This window comes from Oryzias latipes, chromosome 23 (genome assembly GCF_053564925.1).
Source record: "Oryzias latipes strain Hd-rR chromosome 23, Olatipes_Hd-rR_3.1".
Classification (NCBI taxonomy): domain Eukaryota; kingdom Metazoa; phylum Chordata; class Actinopteri; order Beloniformes; family Adrianichthyidae; genus Oryzias; species Oryzias latipes.
In genome coordinates, this window is record NC_136259.1 from 4258573 (window position 1) to 4272639 (window position 14067).

At 48.0% G+C, this 14067-nt stretch overlaps 1 protein-coding gene across 3 annotated transcripts in view; it reads left to right on the forward strand.

Moving 5' to 3' along the window:
- arid2 (AT-rich interactive domain 2) overlaps positions 1–14067 on the forward strand; it is a 42067-nt gene that overhangs the window by 21028 nt on the left and 6972 nt on the right. For all 3 annotated transcript variants that reach the window (XM_023952211.2, XM_078942152.1, XM_078942153.1), the window contains 11 exons: positions 3544–3762; positions 3850–3917; positions 5035–5104; positions 5521–5768; positions 6100–6196; positions 6275–6484; positions 6558–6716; positions 10174–10252; positions 10332–10466; positions 10577–10782; positions 11672–13956. In XM_023952211.2, the coding sequence (XP_023807979.1) occupies positions 3544–3762; positions 3850–3917; positions 5035–5104; positions 5521–5768; positions 6100–6196; positions 6275–6484; positions 6558–6716; positions 10174–10252; positions 10332–10466; positions 10577–10782; positions 11672–13956 (3776 nt within the window). The remainder of the gene's footprint in view (positions 1–3543; positions 3763–3849; positions 3918–5034; positions 5105–5520; positions 5769–6099; positions 6197–6274; positions 6485–6557; positions 6717–10173; positions 10253–10331; positions 10467–10576; positions 10783–11671; positions 13957–14067) is intronic.

Below are 14067 nucleotides of genomic sequence, written 5' to 3' on the forward strand. Positions count from 1 at the left end.
TCCTACGTTTTTTTACTGCAAGCTTGTTTTTTTATGCCTGCTTAGTTAACAGACTCCATAACTCCACCAGCCGGTGGTGGTGGTGTCAGTTTGGCTGCATGGAGTCGTAAAGGTTCACTAATCACTTGCATGTGTTGTGGAAACACGCCTGAGTTCATTCTAATGCTCATTCACGTGTGTGTTTACATGCAGAGAAGGTCATGTGACTCCTTCAACTGGTGTGAAAGTGAGCTGATGGTTTTCTGCAGAGAAGACATAAACATGAAGAGCTCTTTTTGACCTGAAACAGCCCAGCATGCATCTGCACTGTTGCTTACATGGGCTGCAAAGTGTCATTTGTTTTATGTTTTTAATTTGCTAATGGTTACTAATGATTAATGCAGATCTGACTCTGTTACATAAAGAAGTTCCTTCTCTACTGTAAAAGCTGGTCTATGTGGGAACACTCTACTTTTTCCAGGATGGTTCCAAAGCTGGAAACCTTTAAAGATCTGAACTTAGAAGTTGAAGACGTTTCCCTCCATTGACTGTACATGAGAACTGGACTGAGCGACTCCTCAGTACCCACTGACTTCAGAAAGAAGCAGCTGTAACTCCGTCATTCAATTAGCCAGAATAACCATTCTTGATCTTCTACCTTTTTTTGTATATGTTCTAGATTTTTTTTTTCCACAGTACTTTTTCTGTTGTTTTTATGTTGTTAATAAAGTTAGAAACCGACCAATCAGAGGCCTCAAAAGTATGTGGCGTGATGTCAAACATTTGAAGTGTTTGACCGCTTTCAGTGTTAGGGGTGGGGCCTTCCATCAAGCTCAATCCTGATTGGTGAGACTGGTTGCCATGGAAACGCAGTCTAGACAAATCACTGCATACGGACGCCGCCTGGTTCCAACGTGGTCAGGTCCACATCAAGGAAAAACGGCGAACCAGAAGCAAGGTGTTTTCTGTGGATGCTCACTCGGTCCACATCTCGTAAACAGTCGATGGTTCTGTTTTAAAAAATAAGCTTGAAACAGATAAAAAGTACAGCATGTTAAACAACTAAAAAACAAATTTATGTTGAAGTCTTAAATATTTTATCCTAAAATATTTTTTTTATGTTTATTCTCTACATTTTATTTTTCTATCTTTTTCAGTCTTAATTTTTACTTTTACAGGTTTACTTTCAAATGTTTGGTGCCAGAAAAGTTTCCTGTTGTCTCTGGATCCGACTGAAGCGAGCAGAAATGGTTTTGTTTGTGGTGTTGAGCTGTGCAGCTTCAGCTGCGATGAACTGGAATTCTTCTGTCGCCTCCAAACGATGAGGCTTTCAACAGTAACCTGAGGATGTTGCTTCCTTTTATGACCTTCAAACCTGCCTCTCATAGTAGCAAAAGACAAATATTACCAGCGTCCGAAATAAGCGGTTATCCGGTTGTCCGAGACAACCAGATTTCACGGAGGACAACCCAAAATGAACCTGATGGTTGTCCGTGTGACAACCTGGTTTTTTTATTTAACATTTCGGTATTTTTCGACTATTTTTCAAAGTTTTTGGGAAACTGACGTCTGACTTTTTAAGATAAAACCGAGTGTACACGAACAATGTCACGTGACTTCCGAACAAACAGAGTACGTCCGAAGACATCGCAGAATGACAACATTGGACCTGCATGTCTTGTTTAAAAGATCAGGGAATTAGTCTTTACTGCTACTGCAGCGCACAATTTAAACATGGTATCATTTACACATGTGTTTATTTGAAATAGATGTTATATCATATTATAACTTTTCATCACATATAAATATTAACTTATATTTGGAATGCTGTACTAGTCCCGGTCTGTACAAGTGTTCTAAATTTTAAAAATACTCATTAGGTTACAGTGTTGGCTAATGTAATTAATTTTCTGATATATTATAGGGTAAGATAAAGTATTTTCATTTGACCTTAACATTATTTGATTTACATGGCAAGACTTTGTGGAACCAGATGCTATAATATTTAGTAAAATGTTTGTTTTTAATATTTAAAGAGTTTTTTTTAAATGTCCACCATAAGAGGCAGTTGATATTAGATGTATAGAAGAAATAAAGATGTAAGTACTGACATCTGAGTAGGTTTAGTTGCTGTTGAATATTGATATCCAAGGACAACCACAAATTGGGGAGGACAACCAAATATTACTTGTCATTTTTTTCCCCTTATTTCTAACGCTGATTACAACCGAGTTGACTATCTTACACGCACGTGCAAAAAATAAAAGCAAACAAATTTTATTCAAGCCTCAAGCTGAAGTTTTTTGTTGTTCTGGCGCCTCCTTGTGGTTAAAAAGTAAATGTAGCTCCAGTTGAAAGTGTTGGTATCATTGAAAAGTTTGAAACGGAGAACAAAGTTGAGTTGTGTTATAAATGTTCCTGAACGACTCACAAGAACTTCTGTCCAGGTTCTGGCGGGTTTTGTCTGGCGGCAGCAAACTAGAGGTCAACCAATTTTATTTTTTCAGGTTACAATATTTGGAGTCGATATTCATTTGAAGTGGAAGTAAACACATTGGCATCAAAATTCAGAATAGAAACTCCAACAAGTAACTTTGTTTAGTTCAAATTAAAAAATATCAAGTTATACAGTTCCCTGAAAGTTTCACAGTGAATGGAGTTAAACTTCAACCGCGGCGGGGGTCTTGGTGGGGGGAGGGCCGAGCACTGTCCTTCTTTATTTTATTTTATTTTATTTTTTTACATTCCATCATCACTGGAGCTCAGGCGCCATCTCACCTTTGCATAAATAGTTTGCGTGACTGCATGAAATGCTTTACAAGTGATGGTTTGTATGCGCGTGTGAACGGTAGTTGTACTGTCCATGCTGACATGTTTGTATGTGAACATGTTTGGAGCCAACAGGCATGTTTGTAACATTTGAGTGTGTGTGGACAGGCCCCGCCCCTTTTAGGTCAACATTTACACCTGACGGTTATGATTATAAACTAACTACCATCAATTGTGATTCTACCCCCCCCCTCTATAATCATCTTCCAATTTCATCAACCCCCCCCCCTTCCCCCCCAAACGTACATCTCCTCTTCTTTACCGTTCGCCCAACAAAAAAAACTGAATCAAATATGATTAATATAAATAATGTTTAGTCTGAGTTACAAAATGGGTTTATTCAAATATACTCCTTGTCAGTCATAAGATTCATAATCCCTGTTATGTAACAGTAAAATATACAGCTCTCATCTGTTTCTCATCTGTTCAAAAAAAAAAAAAAAGCTGCTGCAGATATGCGACAGAATAACAAATATTGGCGCCAATGATGGTACAAACCCTTGGAAACATGGAAATCCCATCTTTACAACATCAGGGTCGGCCTCCGGAAGCAGCAGTACAGTAAACCCCCCCGAGGATGTTTCTCCTCTTCAGAATGTTGTTTTTCAGCATCAGTGCAGGCTTAAACTTGAACATTGGTGCTCCTCGTACAGATGGGAAACCTCATCGAACAGCTGAACCGTATCGTGTGAAGTTAAATTGAACTATTTTCCATTTGTCCCCACCCCCCCACAGACTATCTCCGCCAAAGCTATGGACTGTCCACAGACTTCGTTCCGCCCTGCGACTACAGCAAACTGGTGCTCTCTCTCCTGTCGGGCCTCCCCAACGAGGTGGACTTCGCCGTCAACGTTTGCACACTTCTATCCAACGAGAGCAAGCACGTCATGCAGCTGGACAAGGACCCCAAACTGGTCACGCTGCTGCTCGCCCACGCCGGCGTCTTCGACGACTGTACGTCCACAGCCCTCGTTTCGGAGCGTTCTCCCTCTTCCCGACGGGGGCGGCTTCCTCTAAGTCAACTCCTCTGTTTGTGTGCAGCTTTAGGCAGCTTCTCTGGGGTGTTTGGGAGCGACTGGAAGGAGAAAACGTCCCGGGACTTCATCAGGGTAAAGACTTTTTTGATTCTGCCCCCGCAGCGGTCCTAAACTGCCAGGACCCAAAATGTTTTTGCAATTCTGCTTACTGTCTGACTGCGCATTGAAAGTAAAATGTGGCCCCGCCCACAAACTCAAAACCCCTAAATGTTTGCACAGCTAGTAGCTGCAGAAAATGGACTTTTGAGGACAAATGTTGACATGACAGCAGGAAAGACAATCATAAAAACGAGACTCGTTTGAGGCTAAAAAGTTATCTTCACCAAATTTCACAAAGTCTACAACTGAACCTATGTTGACCTTTGACCTCAGGAAGAGGCAGCCATGTTGAATTTTCAATAACCTCTCCTTTGGTACCAGCTACGAGTTAAAATCTTGGGGATTCTCATTTAACGCCTCTGAACTCTCCGAGCATCACTGCAAAGCTACTTGGGAAATGGATGTTAGAATGTTAGTGGTCGATTTTGAACGGCGTTTGCGTGGCGAGCTTGAAAAAAGAAAAAAAGGTGCTCCCCTACTGTTCGCACATTTTTTATCCGAGTGTTGTGAAAATGTAATTTGTGAATTTCTGGCTCAAGCTGCACGAAACCATAGAAACATACGATATGACTGGGGTAGGAATGTGGGCGTGGTTAACAAAAATCCTCAGTTGTCAAGGAAATCCAAAAGTTTACTTTTGCAGATTCTTCTTCAGATTACATCGATCTGTTGTGACCTCCAGAGGACTTAAACATAATATGGTTGCTATGGAGATAAACTCAACAGAAAAGCTGCCGCGTTTCTTTTGTCACCTGCAGCTCTGATCAGGGTGGGAGGATGAGGGGTGTGCAGCCTGTATGCCTGGGTTAAACGGGGGCGGCGAGGGCGTAGGCGGGGCCATACAACGCTGCTCGCCATTTCAGTGACGTTTCGGCAAGCCCTGTAGATGCAGAAACTTCAGAAACGCCGCTGTTTATTGTACCTGAAGGACTTCAGGAAAGTCCAAAAACTAAACTCGGCGCGCTTCCCGCTCCCTTTACCTCGTTGGGACTCCTGAGTTCCTGACTTCCTTCAAAGTGCATCCTGGGAAATGTAGGCTACATCTTTTCACGAGGAAACAGGTGTGAGCTGCTGTTCTACTTCCTTACAGTTCTGGAGGGAAGTGGTGGAAGACACTGAAGTCCGGGAGCTGATCTGGGACAAAAGCGGCCTGACCCAAGGTGAGGGCGTGGCCCGGAGGCACACGGGTGTTTGACGAGCTGTCATCGAATGTTTGTTTGACCCGGCTGGGTTCACATGACTCTAGACTTGGTTGATGTGAAATCCATAAATCCATTAACTTTTAAAGCTGTTTTTCTTGTCTCAAGTTTTGGATGTTAAAAAGTAAGAATGAAAAAATTCACTTTTGTTTATTTAAAACTGCCAGATAAGTTTTCTTAACCAAATGAGATGAAGATTCAAGTAAAAATGTGCAAAGAATTGAACAGGAGTGATTCATGACTGGGACAGATGTGCAGATGTTTTAGTACTGTCACACACACACACACACACATCTGGAGGAGGCTGTGCGTCAGTGTCTGTGCAAGTCCAAACCCCTGGCGGCTCTGAAGGCCCTCCCCCTGTGTTGTCTGCGCAGACGGCACGTGTGGAGATCGCTGGCAGAGCCTCTTCCACCCGCCGCGAAACCAGGGCATCAGCGACATGGAGGCCCAGCGGGTGCTGCAGGTCGCCGTCATCCTGCGAAACCTCTCCTTCGAGGAGGCCAACGTCAAGCTGCTGGCGGCCAACCGAACGTGCCTGCGCTTCCTTTTGCTCTGCGCCCACTGTAACCTCATCTCACTAAGACAGCTCGGACTCGACACGCTGGGCAACGTGGCGGCCGAGGTACGGCGCTCGAACGTCAGCGCTCTCACCAGTTTAATGTCGGACAGGATTTTCATGGACCGCTCGGTCCGAGAATGAAGTTGGCGTCTCCGTTGATTTAAAGTTTCCAGTTTTCTTTAACTTTTGAGGGTAGAGATGGTCTCCCTCCTCTGTAGCGTCTTTAACCTTGGTTTCTAGATTTCCTGTTGGAACCGTTCAAATGTGATTTTAGATTTTCTCTCGACTGTCAAAGTGGAAGCTAAAACATCAGACGCCAGCTTCAGCCTCGGATGCTGGACGCTCCCCTCTGTTTGTGTGCGGGGGGTTTGAACATGCGGTTCTCTCGCTGCAGCTCCAGCTCGACCCCGTTGACTTTCGGACGACGCACCTGATCTTTCACACCATCACCAAATGCCTGATGTCCAGAGACCGCTTCCTGAAGATGAGGGGTGAGTCTCCTCCCTGCTCCTGGGCTCCTCTATGTCAGATTGAGCTGACCCCCCCCCCCTGCTCCGTGTGTCCCTCAGCCATGGAGATCCTGGGGAACCTCAGCAAAGCGGACGACAACAGCGTGTTGATCTGCGAGTATGTGGACCAGGAGTCGTACAGGGAGGTGATGATGCTCCTCACCCTGCCCGACCTCATGCTCCTCATGGCCTCCTTGGAGGTGCTGTACCTGCTGGCTCAGCTCGGAGAGGTGTCCTGCAGTAAGATCGCCTCCGTTGACCACAGCATAGGTATGAACCAGAACCGGTCCCAGCAGCAGAAGCAGACTGGTCCGTTTGTCAACGTCTCGTTTCATTCGCCCAGACCTCCTGGTGCGGCTAGTGTCCGTGGACCTGCACACGTTCGGACCCGACGCGTTGACGGCGGTGCGTTTAATCGAGCATCAGGCGAATGCTGAGCAGGTGTCGGAGGTGCGGCCACAGCTGGTGGAGCAGGTCCCCGCATCGGCGCCGGCAGCAGCAGGTGAGCACTTTGGCGTTTCAGAAACACGCCATTTTCCCCCCTTGGGGCTCCCTGGGGGCGGATTCAGGGGCAAACGCCTCTGTACATCTGGACTGTTTGGGTTTTATGTTTGTAAAGATGCAGTGTTTGCTCAAAAACAGTTTTGTTGTTGTTGTGAGAGCTGTAAGCCAGTGGGAGAGAGTGTAAACAAAGAGATGATGGGAAATAAGCCGAGGCTTACTTCCGTGCCAGTGGACCCGTCCACAATTCAGAGGTTAAAATCTAATGAATTCTTCCGCGGATGGTTTCCAGGTATCTGTTGTAGCCACTCCTCCAGCTTGGGGGTTACTGCCCTGAGTGCTCCAATTACCACAGGCACCACTGTCACCTTCACTTTCCATGCTTTCTCCAGTTCTTCTCTGAGTCCCTGGTATTTCTCCAGTTTCTCATGTTCCTTCTTCCTGATGTTCCCATCACTTGGCACTGCCACATCCACCACAACGGCTTTCCTCTGTTTTTTGTCCACCGCTACAATGTCTGTTGGTTCGCCATTACCATCCTACCAGTCTGGATCTGGAAGTCCCACAGGATCTTTGCCCTCTCATTCAAAATTGCTGTAAACGGGAGGAAAATGGAATAATTCAAGTTAGGGCTGAAACGATTCCTCGAGTTATTCGAGTTACTCGATTACAAAAATTCCTCGAGGCAAAAACTCTGCCTCGAAGCCTCGTTAAATTCCCATGACGCGCACTATTCGCGCGGCGCAGGGATTTCATTTGACCGTTTATTCTCACGGACCTTTTGAATTTAGTTGGCGCGATGGCGGAGAATAGATCTATAAATCTTCTTCCACTTTCGGCTTCTCCCATCTGGGGTCGCCACAGCGAACGAGTCGCATGATAGATTTGGCAATGTTTTACGCCGGATGCCCTTCCTGACGCAACCTTCTCAAACCGGGCTTGGAACCGGCAGAGGTAGAGAAGGGAACAGGGAGCAGCCCGGAGTCGAACCGTGGTTTCACGGATGGAAGGCGCCGCAAACCAGCACGAGTTAAACCGGCTCCCCAGGAGAATAGATCTATAAATAAACGGCAGAAATAGAGCTGGCATACCCGCGCGTGCCGCCAGCAGCGAGCGAGAAGCGGCGTCAGCCGCTCCGCGGCGACCAGCGCGGGCCGCGGAGGGGGCGCTGAGAGGCAGGGGCTGGGACAGGCGGTAGCTCGCCTTTCGGTGGACCGCGAGGCTTCTTTAAGTATTGCAAAAATAACAAAAGCATTATTTTTACACGAAACATAAACAATGATAATGATCAAATATGTTTTTCTGATTCTTTTATTTCTAATGGCCTTCCATTTTGGTGTTGTGCCACCCTTTCAAAGTCTTCTGTCCCCCCCCCATACAAAATGTTCTAGCTCCGCCACTTCTCAAGACCAACTTAAAAACACCAAAAGTAACATTTGCATCATAGCGGATCTTTAAAATCAAATGCTTGTTCATTTTACAACCACATCATTTTTGTTATGCAAGATTTGTTTTGGTTGTTCAAAAACACACACAAATCGTTTTATCCGATTACTCGATTAATCGATCGATTAAGTGCTAGATCAGGGGTCACCAACCTTTTCGAGACTGAGGGCTATTTCATGGGCACTAAGTGGTATGAAGGGCGCCACAGGACCTGTTTACTAAATACCTCCTAGCCCCCCCCCCCCCCCCAACCTCAACCTATTCTCTAAATCTTTGCATTACATGAATCATAAGAATGCCCAGACATTGTGTAGTTTATTTGATCTATTTAAACTTTTGTAATAGACCCTTATTTTTATTTTTTTAAGTCATATTAATAATATCAATAATAATCCATTTTATTTAAAGCGCCTTTCAAGGAACCCAAGGACCCTTTACAAAACAAAGGTTAAGGTTATTTTTGTTTTCGTATTTGTTTTTTTGTTTACCTTTATCTCAGAGTTGATATTGGTGTCATTGACAGACATCCCATGATTGATTGTTGAATATTTGCTTCAATTAAAAAAAAATTTTTTTGGTGCATTTCCTGCGGGCGCCACAAGGGGTGCTCGGGGGCGCATGGGCGCACGCGGGCACAGGGTTGGTGACCCCTGTGCTAGATTAATTGATTACAAAAAGAATCGATAGCTGCAGCCCTAATTCAAGTACTTCGAAGACCGATTGGAAATAACTTTTTTTAAAACAAAGCCAGAGCTATAAAGCTATAAATCAGATATATAATTCTGTGAATACATTCTTATGTCCCTGTTAATAATAAATGACACCATTTAGTCCAAATGTGGTGTAAACAAAAATAAAAGTAGCTAAGCGCTTTCATTCAAGTTATTTAAGACGTTAACTGCTTTCAGATTAAATTACCAAAGATAAAAAACATGAACCTAAAGTCCATCTGAAAGTAAAGCTTTTTGAGATGTGATGTATGGTTTATAAGTTGATGTTTTTCTCAGCATGTTCAGGAGTGAGTGAACGTCTCTGGGCACTAATATCTCCTGCAGTGGAAAAACTTTAGTCCTGGGAATTCACAAATGTGCCACTTTGGAGAGCAGAGGGAACACATGCTGTAGAGATTGCTGCTCTGGTTGACACAGCAGTGGTTGAAACGTCTTCATTCAGATTTCTGCCTGGCGTTCCTCCATCGATCCGTTCTGTGCCCCCGCAGCTCCTCTTCCTCCTCTCCTGCGCTCAGCGTTCGCACAAATCCAGGGAACCACGCTTCCAAATGTCCTGCATAGCGATCTTTCATCACGGCACGGGAACCTCCTCCTGGACGTCTTTGGGTTTCTGGACTTTAGTGCAGCGTTTTCTTCTCCTGCTGTTGGATCTCATGCTGGGTTGTGTTGTAAACATGAGCTGTGTTCCTGAGAGGGGAAGACACGCCTTCTTTCACACACTTGTCTGCCAACATACAGTTTTTTTGCTCTGCGCTGTGGTCTTTGTGAAGCTGGAGCCGCGGGTTTGAGTCTCAGATGCTGCAAAACTGCATCAAAACGGAAACGTTCTGTTGAAATCCTTTAATAGGATTTGCGTTTACATGTGGATTATTACAGTTTAAGTCCTTTGATTTATTGTAAAAGCCTTCCCAGTGCTCTTTTTAATTATTATCCATTAAAGCGGGGCTATCAGAATGGAGCGGAGCAGGGAGTTTGTAGCTCTGTCACCAAGAGAATCTTTTTCAAACAATTTCTTTTGGTCTGCTCCTGATTTACAATAATTTCAATAAAGAGATGCTCAGAAAAGCAGTTGTTCATTTAATTTTCTTGATATGTTGTTCTTCATCATCAGAAACGTGTTAGAAAACACCAAAAACAGGATTTTCATCAGTGGATCTTTAACTGAGTTTGCTGACCTCTTGTGGAGAAACCAGGAACCTGCATGTGTCGCCGCTCATTTCCTCTACAGCTTGATAATAAAACCAGTTTTTATTAATCTCTGAATGCTTTCTGTCCCGTCAGTAACGAGGGTCCCAGTTCAGTCCTCCCAACCTCCTCCTGGGATCGTTGAACTGGATGGAGAGAAGTTCACGCTGCAGTGGTGAGATACTTTATTTTTCATAACTCATTTGTTTGTTTGTTATTTTTTCCCCCCTCATCTGTTTCTGCTTCCCTCACAGGTTAAACGCACACTTCGAGACCAACTCTGAAGGCTCTGTGTCTCGGTCAGAGATGTACTCTGAGTACTTATCCACGTGCAGCAAAATGGGACGAAGCAATATCTTGAACTCCACCGGCTTCCTCAAGTGTCTGCGGTGAGTCTGCAGCATCAGCACAGACTTTATCCCATCAGATTCTTCAGCTGCAGGACGATGAATGCAATGACTCTGTCCTCCATAACCGGACTTTATCCTGGCTGTCGCAGGACGGTGTTTCCCAACCACACCATGCGGCGGCAGGACGAGGCCAAAGCCGGCAGCCAGGTCCAGATACTGCTGGTGGGGATCAGGCCGAGGGCCATCCCTCTGCCCGTCCAGTTATACTATCAGCAGCAGCAGAACCCGGCTCCTCCCACTCCTCCTTCTGCGCCTCGACATGAGGCGCCAGCAGACGCTAAGGCCCCTCCTCCAGGTACGACCGGCAACTGCCTTAGTCTGCTGACCCATTGGTACACCTCCACAGCACAGTGTTTACATTCTGTTATGGAGTTTGTAAAGATTTGACTGTATAAGAGAACTGGGCGTTAATCTGTACGCTATGGTCACTTAGAAAAAAATTAAATAAATCGTTGTTTTTTTTAGCACTTTATTCTTTTTTCGGTTGAAATCACTTTTTCCCAAAAACGGACTATTTAATACGTGGTGCATCGTGTCGTCATGGTAACGACCTCGACTGCAGCGGCAAAGGAAGGCGATATATATGCTGGTCGTCACGATGGGTTAGATAGACAGAGGGAAAGTTCTCCTCTTTCTGCTTGTTTTTGTCCAGAGGATGAAGCTAAAGTTTGTTTTCAAGAAGCCGGCGCAGTGATACGGAACATTCAAGCTATGTGACCGGAACTACTTTTGCAGGCGTGCATTGTCACTTTCTAATGCACAGCCAGCAGCCAATCAGAATCGAGTATTCCCCTTGACCATGGTGTGGTAATGGAGCTGTCTATTTCTCTATAGACGTCTATGGGATTTTGGCATCTTGGAGCCAGAGGGTACTTCCTGTTTGGAACTTCAGGGGGCGGAGTCACTGAGTCCAGTTCTCATATACGGTTAATGCCGCACATTTGATCTTCTTGATGGAGTTTTACAAAGATCTTTTGTGATTAAAGAAAAAAACAAGTTGAAACTGTAGAAAAAAATTAGTGATTGTTCTTCTGACAGTGTTGTTGGATTCTTTCCCTGCAGGCAGTTTTTGTAGCCATAAATCATGACGACAACCGACGGCAACGTTTTTAAAAAAAAAAGGGTCTTCACGCACAGACAGGAAGTTTCTCTTTTCATCTAAACTCTGTTCTGTGTTTTTTTAGGTTTACCTCCCCCACATTTTGTCCGGGCACCGGGCCCCACCCTCAACTCCAACACAGCCACGCCCTCCACTGTTTTAACTGCACACGAACCCCCCCAAGCAAGCCACCAGACAGTTGTCCGGCAGCCGGCACCCCCACCTGTTACCACGCATCTGCCCCAACAGCTGACACCAAACCCCCTGGCAGCTCAGCAGCAGCTGCAAGGAGGGCCGGTGGTCCAGATTCCAACATCTCCCCCTGCCACCCAGAACCACAGCCCCCAGAACCCCCTTCCATCCAACTCGCAACAGCAGCACTCCCCCATGCTACCAGCCGGAACGCCCGTCACGCTATTCCAGCCGTTCCCCCAAGGCCACATCCTCACTGCCAAGGTGCAAAGTGTGTGCCCCCCCATCTCCCAGCACCCACCTGTGCTTCAGTCCCCGCCTCCATCTGGACTTCCGGGCGGGGCCTCCCAGGGCGACTCTCAGAGTGTCGCCTCCACGCCGCCCTCTCTCAACCCGGTTCCTCACAACCAGGGGTCACGGGTCACGTTTCAGAACATCGCCCCGAAACCAGCACCGAGCCAGCCGGGGGGGGCGGCCGTTCCCCTGGCGGCTTCCAGCCCGCAGCAGAGCGTGGTGATCGTTGGCCCGAACCCCCAGCAGAACACAGCCTACCCCCCTGCCATACACCAGATTGTTCTAGCCAACCCCTCCACCCTTTCCACCCCCCAAACTATCCAGATAGGCCAACCGGGACCTCCCTCTGGTCCTTGCCCTCCCAACGCCCAGGTTCAGGTCAATCAGACTGTCAGCCACACGCTGTCTGCCAAACGACAGCAGCCCCCCCTCCAAATGATCTCCCCAACGCCCCCCTCTCAGCCTACCTCCACCGAGTCCAGCTTGATCAAACAGCTGCTTCTTCCAAAGCGGGGCCCTTCCACGCCAGGAGGAAAGTTGATCCTCCCCGCTCCACAGGTGCCCCTCCCCAACAACACGATAGCTTCAAACCCCCAGGTCATCTACCAGGCCGGCTACAACGCCCAGAACGCCCCCCCTCCCGCTCCCCATCAGCTCAACGTCCAGCTGGTACCGGGGCAGCTCCCCGCCGCGGGCTCCCCCGCCCTCCAGACGGTTCAGCTCCTGCCGGGTCAGCTCATCTCCACGAGCAGTCCCGGGGGGGCCGCCATCATTCAGCGTCCCACTGCGGCCGGACAAGTCACCTTCACCGTGGTCCCCAACACGGGCTTCACCACCTCTACGGCCGTAGTCAGCCAGGGAGCCGTGGTTCCGGGCGTCTCCCCATCATTCGCCGCTGGACCGCCCCCCCACCGCGCCCTGGTGGGCCCACCTCCTCTGCCACCGCTGCAGGCTCCCCTCAGAGGAGACAAAATCATTTGTCAGAAGGAGGAGGAGGCCAAGGACGCGACGGGGCTGCACGTCCACGAGAGGAAGATCGAGGTGATGGAGAACTCCTCCCTGGCAGAGGGAGACGCCTCCAACGGCAGAACCAGTAACGGCGACGTGGGGGGCGGAGCCAAGTTGCTAAACGGTAAGAAGAGCGGGGAGTTCGATCTACCTCCATATCACTCAGGGAACAGCCAGGGGGCGCTCAACGGTCCGGCCATAGAGGGCTGCCCCGCCAACGGGAAGCCGGTCCCGTCTCCGGGTCTGAGCGCTCCCATGGAGGGAAACTCTGACCCCAAAAAGGCCCTGGTCAACGGGGTGTGTGACTTTCCCCGGAGCGACAGTGGGGGCAGCTTCAGCAAAAACATTCCAAATCACATTGCTTCCAAACAGTACTTGGGGAACGGGGAGGCGGCCCCCTCTGAGAAGAGTCTCAGCTCAGACACGCCCCTCCCCAGTCCTCCCCCTCCCCCTCAGCAGGACACTGCCAAACCCCAGCCGGCGGAGCGCCTGGCCAACGGACCCCAGGCAGCAAGCCTCTGTAACGGACCTTTGGGGCCGGGCCACGCCTCGCCTGTGCTGAGACAGCAACTGCTGCCCAACTCCTCCCCCAACGCCGCTGCTACCTCCCCCCCTCCTGCAAACGGGCTGGCCTCGGAGGCCCGAGGCCTGAAGAGGCCTCTCGAGAGTGAGGACCGCAGCGCCCCTTCGCCCTCGGGGATCCCCAACAAGGTGGGGGTGAGGATCATCACCATCAGCGACCCCAACAACGCCGGCAGCAGCGCCACCATGGTGGCCGTGCCCGCAGGAGCCGACCCAAGCACAGTAGCCAAAGTAGCAATAGAGAACGCCACCCATCAGAGGAACTGCTCACCAACTCAAGCAGCCGTCACGCCGGTGAGTCGCCGTGGAAACTGTGATCTTCACCTCTGATCCTGTCAGAGATCCGCTACACATTTATTTTACTCTCTCTAAAAAGAAACACAGAAAGTCCCTGGTTGTGTCCGG